General features: G+C 41.8%; 1 protein-coding gene across 1 annotated transcript in view; it reads left to right on the plus strand.

The window, feature by feature from the left end:
• Positions 1–839: 839 nt before the first annotated feature.
• LOC139756249 (protein PET117 homolog, mitochondrial) overlaps positions 840–14,122 on the plus strand; it is a 30,963-nt gene continuing 17,680 nt past the window's right edge. Inside the window, exons 1-2 of the mRNA XM_071675437.1 lie at positions 840–1,405; positions 10,019–10,119. Of these exons, the coding sequence (XP_071531538.1) occupies positions 1,373–1,405; positions 10,019–10,119 (134 nt within the window). The 5' untranslated portion in view covers positions 840–1,372. The remainder of the gene's footprint in view (positions 1,406–10,018; positions 10,120–14,122) is intronic.

Genomic DNA, 14,122 nt, shown 5'->3' on the forward strand with positions numbered 1-14,122 from the left:
ACTGTCACCAGTGGTAGTGTGTGTGAGTGACTTACTGTCACCAGTGGTAGTGTGTGTGAGTCACTGACTGTCACCAGTGGTAGTGTGTGTGAGTGCAGCTCCTCCGTTTCCTCCAAGCTACAATAGAGAGGCCAGTAATGTGTGTAGCTGAGGCCCGCCAGGAAACATGGTGTCAGGCGTGCAATCCCAGGAAGAACAAGAGTTTGGTATGTAGGGCCAGCCAAGGTGGGACAGGAGTCTAGTGTATAGGTCAGAAGCAGCAGCATCACGTGTTTTATCTTCCATTTGCATAATGATACAAGATGGCTCTTCATGTACAGCCTCCACCACTCCTGCTCACATCCGGAAAACATTCAAGGAATTTTGGGAGAATTGTGAAGTAGTTGTAAACATTGAAAGAGAAGTTACATTAGTAGACGTAAGGATGAAATGAAGTGTTTCTTATTTGAATGACGATATAAATAGTTTTCAGAAGGAAGTAAAGATGGTGGTTATAATGTGTGATATGATGATGGTCGGTACAGGCATGATGGTGGGTGGACTTTAGCACAAGATTGTAAGTTATCTTATGGAGGTTTGTGCTGAGAGGGTTATTCCTTGCAGACAACATTTTTGACTGAACATGATGATCCACTTATATACAATGCATAAGAAATGATGGAAGAGAAGGACAAAATGGCTTCATCGATTATTTGGTGGGGGAGGAAAGGTTGAGTGAGGCAGTGCTTACACGACTCTCTGGAGACTGATCATTTTACAGTTATTTTTGGGGTGAGGATCAGGGAGAAGTGGAGGTATGGGGTAAGTAAAAATAGAGAGGTATAAGTGTTTGTGTGCATTAGATGAATAAGAAGAATGAAAGGAGTATAAAAGAAGGATAGCTGAAAGTTTACTTGGAAGTGCAGTGAATGTAGGGATGCAGTTATCATGTTATAATTATTATATTTATTATTTATTTTGCTTTATCGTTGTCTCCTGCGTTAGCGAGGTAGCGCAAGGAAACAGACGAAAGAATGGCCCAACCCACCCACATACACATGTATATACATACATGTCCACACACGCAAATATACATACCTATACATCTCCATGTACACATATATATACACACACAGACATATACATATATACACATGTACATAATTCATACTGTCTGCCTTTATTTACTCCCATCGCCACCTCGCAACACATGGAATAACAACCCCCTCCCTCCTCATGTGTGCGAGGTAGCAGTAGGAAAAGACAACAAAGGCCCCATTCGTTCACACTCAGTCTCTAGCTGTCATGTAATAATGCACTGAAACCACAGCTCCCTTTCCACATCCAGGCCCCACAGAACTATCCATGGTTTACCCTAGACGCTTCACATGCCATGGTTCAATCCATTGACAGCACGTCGACTCCGGTATACCACTTCGTTCCAGTTCACTCTATTCCTTGCACGCCTTTCACCCTCCTGCATGTTCAGGCCCCAATCACTCGAAATCTTTTTCACTCCATCTTTCCACCTCCAATTGGGTCTCCCACTTCTCCTCGTTCCCTCCACCTCTGACACATATATCCTCTTGGTCAATCTTTCCTCACTCATTCTCTCCATGTAACCAAACCATTTCAAAACACCCTCTTCTGCTCTCTCAACCACACTCTTTTTTTTATTTCCATACATCTCTCTTGCCCTTACATTACTTACTCGATCAAACCACCTCACACCACATATTGTCCTCAAACATCTCATTTCCAGTACATCCACCCTCCTGCGCACAACTCTATCCATAGCCCACACCTCGCAACCATACAACATTGTTGGAACCACTATTCCTTCAAACATAGCCATTTTTGCTTTCTGAGATAATGTTCTTGACTTCCAAACATTCTTCAAGGCTCCCAGAATTTTCGCCCTCTTCCCCACCCTATGATTCACTTCCGCTTCCATGGTTCCATCTGCTGCCAGATCCATTCCCAGATATCTAAAACACTTTACTTCCTCCAGTTTTTCTCCATTCAAACTTACCTCCCAGTTGACTTGACCCTCAACCCTACTGTACCTAATAACCTTGCTCTTATTCACATTTACTCTTAACTTTCTTCTTTCACACACTTTACCGAACTCAGTCACCAGCTTCTGCAGTTTCTCACATGAATCAGCCACCAGTGCTGTATCATCAGCGAACAACAACTGACTCACTTCCCAAGCTCTCTCATCCACAACAGACTGCATACTTGCCCCTTTCCAAAACTGTTGCATTCACCTCCCTAACAACCCCATCCATAAACAAATTAAACAACCATGGAGACAACACACACCCCTGCCGCAAACCTACATTCACTGAGAACCAATCACTTTCCTCTCTTCCTACATGTACACATGCCTTACATCCTCGATAAAAACTTTTCACTGCTTCTAACAACTTGCCTCCCACACCATATATTCTTAATACCTTCCACAGAGCATCTCTATCAACTCTATCATAAGCCTTCTCCAGATCCATAAATGCTACATACAAATCCATTTGCTTTTCTAAGCATTTCTCACATACATTCTTCAAAGCAAACACCTGATCCACACATCCTCTGCCACTTCTGAAACCACACTGTTCTTCCCCAATCTGATGCTCTGTACATGCCTTCACCCTCTCAGTCAATACCCTCCCATATAATTTACCAGGAATACTCAACAAACTTACACCTCTGTAATTTGAGCACTCACTCTTATCCCCTTTGCCTTTGTACAATGTCACTATGCACGCATTCCGCCAATCCTCAGGCACCTCACCATGAATCATACATAGGTTAAATAACCTTACCATCCAGTTAACAATACAGTCACCCCCATTTTTAATAAATTCCACTGCAATACCATCCAAACCTGCTGCCTTGCCGGCTTTCATCTTCCGCAAAGCTTTGACTACCTCTTCTCTGTTTGCCAAACCATTTTCCCTAACCCTCTCACTTTGCACACCACCTCGATCAAAACACCCTATATCTGCCACTCTATCATCAAGCACATTCAACAAAGCTTCAAAGTACTCACTCCATCTCCTTCTCACATCACCACTACTTGTTATCCCCTCCACATTAGCCCCCTTCACTGAATTTCCCATTTGCTCCCTTGTCTTACGCACTTTATTTACCTCCTTCCAAAACATCGTTTTATTCTCCCTAAAATTTAATGATACTCTCTCACCCCAACTCTCATTTACCCTCTTTTTTACCTCTTGCACCTTTCTCTTGACCTCCTGCCTCTTTCTTTTATACATCTCCCACTCATTTGCATTTTGTTCCCTGCAAAAATCATCCAAATGCCTCTCTTTTCTCTTTCAATAATAATCTTACTTCTTCATCCCACCACTCACTACCCTTTCTAATCAACCCACCTCCCACACTTCTCATGCCACAAGCATCTTTTGTGCAAGCCATCACTGCTTCCCTAAATACATCCCATTCCTCCCCCACTCCCCTTACCTCCTTTGTTCTCACCTTTTTCCATTCTGCACTTCCTCACACAAGTCTCCTTCCCAAGCTCACTTACTCTCACCACTCTCTTCACCCCAACATTCTCTCTTCTTTTCTGAAAACCCCTACAAATCTTCACCTTCGCCTCCACAAGAAAATGATCAGACATCCCTCCAGTTGCACCTCTCAGCACATTAACATCCAAAAGTCTCTCTTTCGTGCGCCTATCAATTAACACGTAATCCAATAACGCTCTCTGGCAATCTCTCCAACTTACATACGTATACTTATGTATATCTCACTTTTTAAACCAGGTATTCCCAATCACCAGTCCTTTTTCAGCACATAAATCTACAAGCTCTTCACCATTTCCATTTACAACACTGAACACCCCATGTATACCAATTATTCCCTCAACTGCCACATTACTCACCTTTACATTCAAATCACCCATCACTATAACCTGGTCATGTGCATCAAAACCACTCACACACTGATTCAGCTGCTCCCAAAACACTTGCCTCTCATGATCTTTCTTCTCATGCCCAGGTGCATATGCACCAATAATCACCCATCTCTCTCCATCAACTTTCAGTTTTACCGATATCCATGTAGAATTTACTTTCTTGCACTATCACATACTCCCACAACTCCTGTTTCAGGAGTAGTCTTACTCCTTCCCTTTTTCTTGTCCTCTCACTAACCCCTGACTTTACTCCCAAGACATTCCCAAACCACTCTTCCCCTTTACCCTTGAGCTTCGTTTCACTCAGAGCCAAAACATCCAGGTTTTTTCCTCAAACATACTACCTATCTCTCCTTTTTTCTCATCTTGGTTACACCCACACACATTTAGGCACCCCAATCTGAGCCTTCGAGGAGGATGAGCACTCCCCGCGTGACTCCTTCTTCTGTTTCCCCTTTTAGAAAGTTAAAATACAAAGAGGGGAGGATTTCTGGCCCCCCCGCTCCCATCCCCTTTAATCGCCTTATACGACACGTGAGGAATGCGTGGGAAGTATTCTTTCTCCCCTATCTGTGCATAGTGCCATTGTATAAAGGCAAAGGGGATAAGAGTGAGTGCTCAAATTACAGAAGTATAAGTTTGTTGAGTATTCCTGGTAAATTATATGGGAGGATATTGATTGAGAGGGTGAAGGCATGTACAGAGCATCAGATTGGGGAAGAGCAGTGTGGTTTCAGAAGTGATAGAGGATGTGTGGATCAGGTGTTTGCTTTGAAGAATGTATGTGAGAAATACTTAGAAAAACAAATGGATTTGTATGTAGCATTTATGGATCTGGAGAAGGCATATGATAGAGTTGATAGAGATGCTCTGTGGAAGGTACTAAGAATATATAGTATGGGAGGCAAGTTGTTAGAAGCAGTGAAAAGTTTTTATCGAGGATGTAAGGCATGTGTACGTGTAGGAAGAGAGGAAAGTGATTGGTTCTCATTGAATGTAGGTTTGCGGCAGGGGTGTGTGATGTCTCCATGGTTGCTTAATTTGTTTATGGTTGGGTTGTTAGGGAGGTTAATGCAAGAGTTTTGGAAAGAGGGGCAAGTATGCAGTCTGTTGGGGATGAGAGAGCTTGGGAAGTGAGTCAGTTGTTGTTCGCTGATGATACAGCGCTGGTGGCTGATTCATGTGAGAAACTGCAGAAGCTGGTGACTGAGTTTGGTAGAGTGTGTGAAAGAAGAAAGTTAAGAGTAAATGTGAATAAGAGCAAGGTTATTAGGTACAGTAGGGTTGAGGGTCAAGTCAATTGGGAGGTAAGTTTGAATGGAGAAAAACTGGAGGAAGTAAAGTGTTTTAGATATCTGGGAGTGGATCTGGCAGCAGATGGAACCATGGAAGCGGAAGTGAATCATAGGGTGGGGGAGGGGGCGAAAATCCTGGGAGCCTTGAAGAATGTGTGGAAGTTGAGAACATTATCTCCGAAAGCAAAAATGGGTATGTTTGAAGGAACAGTGGTTCCAAGAATGTTGTATGGTTGCGAGGCGTGGGCTATGGATAGAGTTGTGCGCAGGAGGGTGGATGTGCTGGAAATGAGATGTTTGAGGACAATATGTGGTGTGAGGTGGTTTGATCGAGTAAGTAATGTAAGAGTAAGAGAGATGTGTGGAAATAAGGAGAGCGTGGTTGAGAGAGCAGAAGAGGGTGTTTTGAAATGGTTTGGGCACATGGAGAGAATGAGTGAGGAAAGATTGACCAAGAGGATATATGTGTCAGAGGTGGAGGGAACGAGGAGAAGTGGGAGACCAAATTGGAGGTGGAAAGATGGAGTGAAAAAGATTTTGAGTGATCGGGGTCTGAACATGCAGGAGGGTGAAATGCGGGCAAGGAATAGAATGAATTGGATTGATGTGGTATACCGGGGTCGACGTGCTGTCAATGGATTGAATCTGGGCATGTGAAGTGTCTAGGGTAAACCATGGAAAGTTCTTTGGGGCCTGGATGTGGAAAGGGAGCTGTGGTTTCGGGCTTTATTGCATGACAGCTAGAGACTGAGCGTGAACGAATGGGACCTTTGTTGTCTTTTCCTAGCGCTACCTCGCACACACGAGGGGGAAGGGAAATGTTATTCCATGTGTGGCAGGGTGGCGATGGGAATGAATAAAGGCAAACAGTGTGAATTGTGTGCATGTGTATATATGTATATGGCTGTGTGTGTATATATATGTGTACATTGAGATGTATAGGTATGTATATTTGCGTGTGGGGACGTGTATGTATATACATGTGTATGGGGGTGGGTTGGGCCATTCTTTCGTCTGTTTCCTTGTGCTACCTCGCAAATGCGGGAGACAGCGACAAAGCAAAATAAATATATTTAAAAAAATATACATATATCTTTCATACCATTCACCATTTCCCGCATTAGCGAGGTAGCGTTAAGAACAGAGGACTGGGCCTTTGAGGGAATATCCTCACCTGGTCCCGTTCTCTGTTCCTTCTTTTGTAAAATTAAAAAAAAATGAGAGGGGAGGATTTCCAGCCCCCCCCCCCCCTCCCTTTTAGTCGCTTTCTACGACATGCAGGGAATATATATATATTTTTTTTTTTTTGCTTTGTCGCTGTCTCCTGTGTTTGCGAGGTAGCGCAAGGAAACAGACGAAAGAAATGGCCCAACCGACCCCCATACACATGTACATACATACGTCCACACACGCAAATATACATACCTACACAGCTTTCCATGGTTTACCCCAGATGCTTCACATGCCCCGATTCAATCCACTGACAGCACGTCAACCCCGGTATACCACATCGCTCCAATTCACTCTATTCCTTGCCCTCCTTTCACCCTCCTGCATGTTCAGGCCCCGATCACACAAAATCTTTTTCACTCCATCTTTCCACCTCCAATTTGGTCTCCCTCTTCTCCTCGTTCCCTCCACCTCCGACACATATATCCTCTTGGTCAATCTTTCCTCTCTCATTCTCTCCATGTGCCCAAACCATTTCAAAACACCCTCTTCTTCTCTCTCAACCACGCTCTTTTTATTTCCACACATCTCTCTTACCCTTACATTACTTACTCGATCAAACCACCTCACACCACACATTGTCCTCAAACATCTCATTTCCAGCACATCCATCCTCCTGCGCACAACTCCATCCATAGCCCACGCCTCGCAACCATACAACATTGTTGGAACCACTATTCCTTCAAACATACCCATTTTTGCTTTCCGAGATAATGTTCTCGACTTCCACACATTCTTCAAGGCTCCCAGAATTTTCGCCCCCTCCCCCACCCTATGATCCACTTCCGCTTCCATGGTTCCATCCGCTGCCAGATCCACTCCCAGATATCTAAAACACTTCACTTCCTCCAATTTTTCTCCATTCAAACTCACCTCCCAATTGACTTGACCCTCAACCCTACTGTACCTAATAACCTTGCTCTTATTCACATTTACTCTTAACTTTCTTCTTTCACACACTTTACCAAACTCAGTCACCAGCTTCTGCAGTTTCTCACATGAATCAGCCACCAGCGCTGTATCATCAGCGAACAACAACTGACTCACTTCCCAAGCTCTCTCATCCACAACAGACTTCATACTTGCCCCTCTTTCCAAAACTCTTGCATTCACCTCCCTAACAACCCCATCCATAAACAAATTAAACAACCATGGAGACATCACACACCCCTGCCGCAAACCTACATTCACTGAGAACCAATCACTTTCCTCTCTTCCTACACGTACACATGCCTTACATCCTCAATAAAAACTTTTCACTGCTTCTAACAACTTGCCTCCCACACCATATATTCTTAATACCTTCCACAGAGCATCTCTATCAACTCTATCATATGCCTTCTCCAGATCCATAAATGCTACATACAAATCCATTTGCTTTTCTAAGTATTTCTCACATACATTCTTCAAAGCAAACACCTGATCCACACATCCTCTACCACTTCTGAAAACACACTGCTCTTCCCCAATCTGATGCTCTGTACATGCCTTCACCCTCTCAGTCAATACCCTCCCATATAATTTACCAGGAATACTCAACAAACTTATACCTCTGTAATTTGAGCACTCACTCTTATCCCCTTTGCCTTTGTACAATGGCACTATGCACGCATTCTGCCAATCCTCAGGCACCTCACCGTGAGTCATACATACATTAAATAACCTTACCAACCAGTCAACAATACAGTCACCCCCTTTTTTAATAAATTCCACTGCAATACCATCCAAACCCGCTGCCTTGCCGGCTTTCATCATCCGCAAAGCTTTTACTACCTCTTCTCTGTTTACCAAATCATTTTCCCTAACCCTCTCACTTTGCACACCACCTCGACCAAAACACCCTATATCTGCCACTCTATCATCAAACACATTCAACAAACCTTCAAAATACTCACTCCATCTCTTCAAAATACTCACTCCATCTCCTTCTCACATCACCACTACATGTTATCACCTCCCCATTTGCGCCCTTCACTGAAGTTCCCATTTGCTCCCTTGTCTTACGCACTTTATTTACCTCCTTCCAGAACATCTTTTTATTCTCCCTAAAATTTAATGATACTCTCTCACCCCAACTCTCATTTGCCCTTTTTTTCAGGTATATATATATATATATATATATATATATATATATATATATATATTTTTTTTTTTTATACTAATCGCCATTTCCCGCATTAGCGAGGTAGCGTTAAGAACAGAGGATGAGGACTGGGCCTTTGAGGGAATATCCTCACCTGGCCCCTTTCTCTGTTTCTTCTTTTGGAAAAAAAAAAAAAAAAAAAATGAGGGGAGGATTTCCAGCCTCCCGCTCCCTTCCCTTTTAGTCGCCTTCTACGACACGCAGGGAATACGTGGGAAGTATTCTTTCTCCCCTATCCCCAGGGATATATATATATATATATATATATATATATATATATATATATATATATATATATATATATATATATATATGGAGTGATTAGAGATGTGGTGGAGAGTTGTAGTATAGGTTGAGGTGATGGTGAGTTATGATGGGTGTTGGTGATCGTGTTTATATATTATATTGTGTTGTTGGCTCACAATGAAGAGGATTTGCTTAAGATTACAAGAGTCTCTCATGATGTGTATAAGCGTAAGTGGTTGAAGGTAAATATAAGTGAAGGTAAAAGTTGTGGTGTTTGAAAGGAAACAAGTGAAAGTATAGAAGAAAGTGTGCTAAACAATGTTTTAGATATGGTGGTGGGGGAACTGGAAGAGGTAAGATGATTTACATATCTAGGAGCCATATTAGGTAATTATAGTGATATGGAAGGAAAGATAAAGGTTATTGAGTCCTGTAATAGAATAATGAAGGGTATAGGTATAAGTATGGAAATTAAAAGATTATGGGACAGCATAGTCTTGCCTACCCTGACATATGCAGCTGAAATGCGGACATGGAATGAATAATTTTTTGCCTTTCCCTTCCATAATTTGTAAGTTCTTATTGTAACAAATGTCATGTTAATCCTCACATGGAATACATTTCTCAAATTTGAGTTGAAACCCTATCCCCTGTAGCACTCCTGATCACAATCCATTGCAAGGTTCTTGCTTATAATTTCTCTCTCTTCATGTGCATTGTTTTGTTTTGTTTTTTCCTTTTTAGATTGTGGCAATGTGCATTATTAGATCTCACATAAATAAAGTCTGTCTCATTTATTTGAATTGAAGTACATCTCTTGTGTTGTAGTTCCTACCACAAGTACATTTTTAAACCTTATATTTATAGACATACCCTCAGAGGTTTAATTATTTCTTGCACTTATGCAGTTATCATGTGTAGAACTCATCATTTCTCTCAACCTTTTAAACCTGTAGGTTTTCATACACAGAGTTTACAAATGTCTTGTCATGTGGTTTCCTGTACAATGTACAATACCTTTACATGAGTGTTGCAGCAGTCATGTAATTCTGCATTTCCCATTCTCCTTTTTAGTAAATGAATGAACAAAAATGCTTATGACTTGTGCCCTTGCCTAAGAAGGTGAGCCTGCTTGGCTTGCTTTTACATTCTTGCTGTACTGGATTATGGTTATCCTCCTTTCAGTGTGGAAGAATGTCTGTTGCATCCAAGGTAACACTGGCAGTATCATGTTGTGCGACTCTAGGCATTGTCAGTTATGTTCATCTCAAGCAAAATATTGATAGGTAAGTTCCATGTTGTATTTTCATGAGATTCTTTACATTATGGAGAGAACTTCTGGAATAGAATAATATAATGTACTTTTTCATGATTATATGTTGGCTCTTTGCCTCTCATTATAGAGCTTGGTAAAATCACTTATGTGATTGTCAAAGTAAAGGTGTAGAAATCCTGGGCATATATTTTAACATCATTGTTATAGCTTCAAGACTGACATGTATGGAAGGCTTTGGTGAGCGCATGTTTTATGGAAGAATCTGAATGTACTACTTCGCTGTAAATAGGGAAATGGCTTATTTTTATAAAAAAAATCATGTCCAAGAATGAAAGATTGAATATTTCACTTGATTTAGTGAAATGTGAGCCCAGGTTATTGGAACTATACTTAACCTTTAATCATCAGTAGTAGTTCTTGTAATTGCCTATTTGTACTGTATGGGTATTTTTTTCTATGTATTTACACAATGCCCCATCCTTTCAACACTTTCTTCTGTTTTACTATCTCTTGAATTTATGTATGCTGTCTGAAGTAACTATTACCTCAGTCAGTCTCTTCCATTTACCCATCACTCTCATACTGTAAAAGTATTTCTCTACATCCTTATTGACAAGTTTCTTGATTTCATGTTATGGCCTCTAGTTGTTCTGTCCCTACATCTCTGAAAGTAATGTCCACTATCCACTTTGTTGATCCCTTTCAAACTCTTAAATGTTTTGATAAGGTTACCCCTTTAAGGCAGATAAATTTAAAGTTTTTTTTCTTTTTTTTTTTGAGAGTATTTTGAAGGTTTGTTGAATGTGTTTGATGATAGAGTGGCAGATATAGGGTGTTTTGGTTGAGGTGGTGTGCAAAGTGAGAGGGTTAGGGAAAATGATTTGGCAAACAGAGAAGAGGTAGTAAAAGCTTTGTGGAAGATGAAAGCCGGCAAGGCAGCAGGTTTGGATGGTATTGCATTGGAATTTATTAAAAAAGGGGGTGACTGTATTGTTGACTGGTTGGTAAGGTTATTTAACCTATGTATGATTCATGGTGAGGTGCCTGAGGATTGGCGGAATGCTTGCATAGTGCCATTGTACGAAGGCAAAGGGGATAAGAGTGAGTGCTCAAATTACAGAGGTATAAGTTTGTTGAGTATTCCTGGTAAATTATATGGGAGGGTATTGATTGAGAGGGTGAAGGCATGTACAGAGCATGAGATTGGGGAAGAGCAGTGTGGTTTCAGAAGTGGTAGAGGATGTGTGGATCAGGTGTTTGCTTTGAAGAATGTATGTGAGAAATACTTAGAAAAGCAAATGGATTTGTATGTAGCATTTATGGATCTGGAGAAGGCTTATGATAGAGTTGATAGAGATGCTCTGTGGAAGGTATTAAGGATATATGGTGTGGGAGGCAAGTTGTTAGAAGCAGTGAAAAGTTTTTATCGAGGATGTAAGGCATGTGTACGTGTAGGAAGAGAGGAAAGTGATTGGTTCTCAGTGAATGTAGGTTTGTGGCAGGGGTGTGTGATGTCTCCATGGTTGCTTAATTTGTTTATGGATGGGGTTGTTAGGGAGGTGAATGCAAGAGTTTTGGAAAGAGGGGCAAGTATGAAGTCTGTTGTGGATGAGAGAGCTTGGGAAGTGAGTCAGTTGTTGTTCGCTGATGATACAGCGCTGGTGGCTGATTCATGTGAGAAACTGCAGAAGCTGGTGACTGAGTTTGGTAAAGTGTGTGAAAGAAGAAAGTTAAGAGTAAATGTGAATAAGAGCAAGGTTATTAGGTACAGTAGGGTTGAGGGTCAAGTCAATTGGGAGGTAAGTTTGAATGGAGAAAAACTGGAGGAAGTAAAGTGTTTTAGATCTGGGAGTGGATCTGGCAGCAGATGGAACCATGGAAGCGGAAGTGAATCATAGGGTGGGTTGGGCCATTCTTTCGTCTGTTTCCTTGCGCTTCCTCACTAATGCGGGAGACAGCGACAAAGCAAAATAAAAAAAAAATTATATAAAAAATTTAAAGTCTGTAGCCTTTCCCTGTAGCTTAGCTCTCTTAATTTTGGTTTTATGTTTGTTGCCCTTGTTTCCCTCCTCTGTACCTTCTCTCTGAGATTTTTGTGCTTCTTTAGGTGTGGTGATGAAACCTGAGAGGAATATTTTAGTGTTGGCCTTATGTAGGATATGTATAGGTAGCTATATATTTCTTTTTCCATGTACTTGAAATCTGTATGATATTTACCAGCAGACAGTTGGTCTCCTAAGCTATCCTCTTAACATGGGACTCTGGTGACATGTTAGAGACACTGTCTACCCACAAGTCTCTCTCACACGCAGACCATAGCTCCCTTTCCACATCCAGGCCCCACAAAACTTTCCATGGTTTACCCCAGATGCTTCACATGCCCTGGTTCAATCCATTGACAGCATGTCGACCCCAGTACGTCACAATGTTCTAATTCACTCTATTCCTTGCATGCCTTTCACCATCCTGTCTGTTCAGGCCCCGATCGCTCAAAATCTTTTTCACTCCATCCGTCAACTCCAGTTTGGTCTCCCACTTCTTGTTCCCTTCACCTCTGACACATATATCCTCTTTTTCAATCTTTCCTCACTCATTCTCTCGATATGACCACACCATTTCAATACACCCTCTTCTGCTCTCTCAACCACACACTTTTTATTACCACACATCTCTCTTACCCTTTCATTACTTAATCAAACCACCTCACACCACATATTATCTTCAAACATCTCATTTCCAGTGCATCCACCCTCCTCTGCATAACCCTATCTATTGCCCATGCCTCACAACCATATAACAGTGTTAGAACTACTGTACCTTCAAGCATACCCATTTATGCTCTCCGAGATAACATTCTTGTCTTCCACACATTCTTCAATGCTCCCAGAACCTTTACCCCTCCCCAACCCTGTGACTCACTTTTGCTTCCATGGTTCCATCCACTGCTAAATCCACTCCCAGATATCTTAAAACTTCACTTCCTCCAGTTTTTCTCCATTCAAACTTACCTCCCAGTTGACTTGTCCCTCAACCCTACTGTACCTAATAACCTTGCTCTTATTCACATTTCCTCTCAGCTTTCTTCTTTAACACACTTTACTAAATTCAGTCACCAGCTTCTGCAGTTTCTCACCCGAATCAGCCACCAGCGCTGTATCATCAGTGAACAACTGACTCACTTCCCAAGCCCTCTCATCCACAACAGACTGCATGCTTGCCCCTCTCTCCAAAACTCTTGCATTCCCCTCCCTAACAACCCCATCCATAAACAAATCAAACAACCATGAAGACATCACACACCCCTGCTGCAAACTGACATTCACTGGGATCTGCTCACTTTCCTTTCTTCCTACTCGTACACATGCCTTATGTCTTCGATAAAAACTTTTCACTGCTTCTAACAACTTACCTCCCACACCATATACTCTTAATACCTTCCACAGAGCATCTCTATCAACTCTATCATATGCCTTCTCCAGATCTATAATTGCTACATACAAATCCATTTGCTTTTCTAATTATTTCTCACATACATTCTTCAAAGCAAACACCTGATCCACACATCCTCTACCACTTCTGAGACCACACTGTTCCTCCCCTATCTGATGCTCTGTACATGCCTTCACCCTCTTGATCAGTACCCTCCCACATGATTTCCCAGGAATACTCAACAAACTTATACCTCTGTGATTTGAACACTCACCTTTATCCCCTTTGCTTTTATACAATCACACTATACATGTGTTCCGCCAGTCCTCAGGCACTTCACCATGAACCATACGTACATTGAATATCCTCACCATCGTCAACACAGTCACCCCCTATTTCAATAAATTCCACTGCAGTACCATCCAAACCTGCTGCCTTGTCGACTTTCATCTTCCGCAAAGCTTTCACTACCTCTTCTCTGTTTACCAAATCATTTTCCCTGGCCCTCTTTTTTCCCACACCACTTTGACCAAAACACCCTATATCTGCCACTCTATCATCAAATACATTCAACAAACCTTCAA

This window comes from Panulirus ornatus, chromosome 21 (assembly GCF_036320965.1).
Source record: "Panulirus ornatus isolate Po-2019 chromosome 21, ASM3632096v1, whole genome shotgun sequence".
Taxonomy (NCBI): Eukaryota; Metazoa; Arthropoda; class Malacostraca; order Decapoda; family Palinuridae; genus Panulirus; species Panulirus ornatus.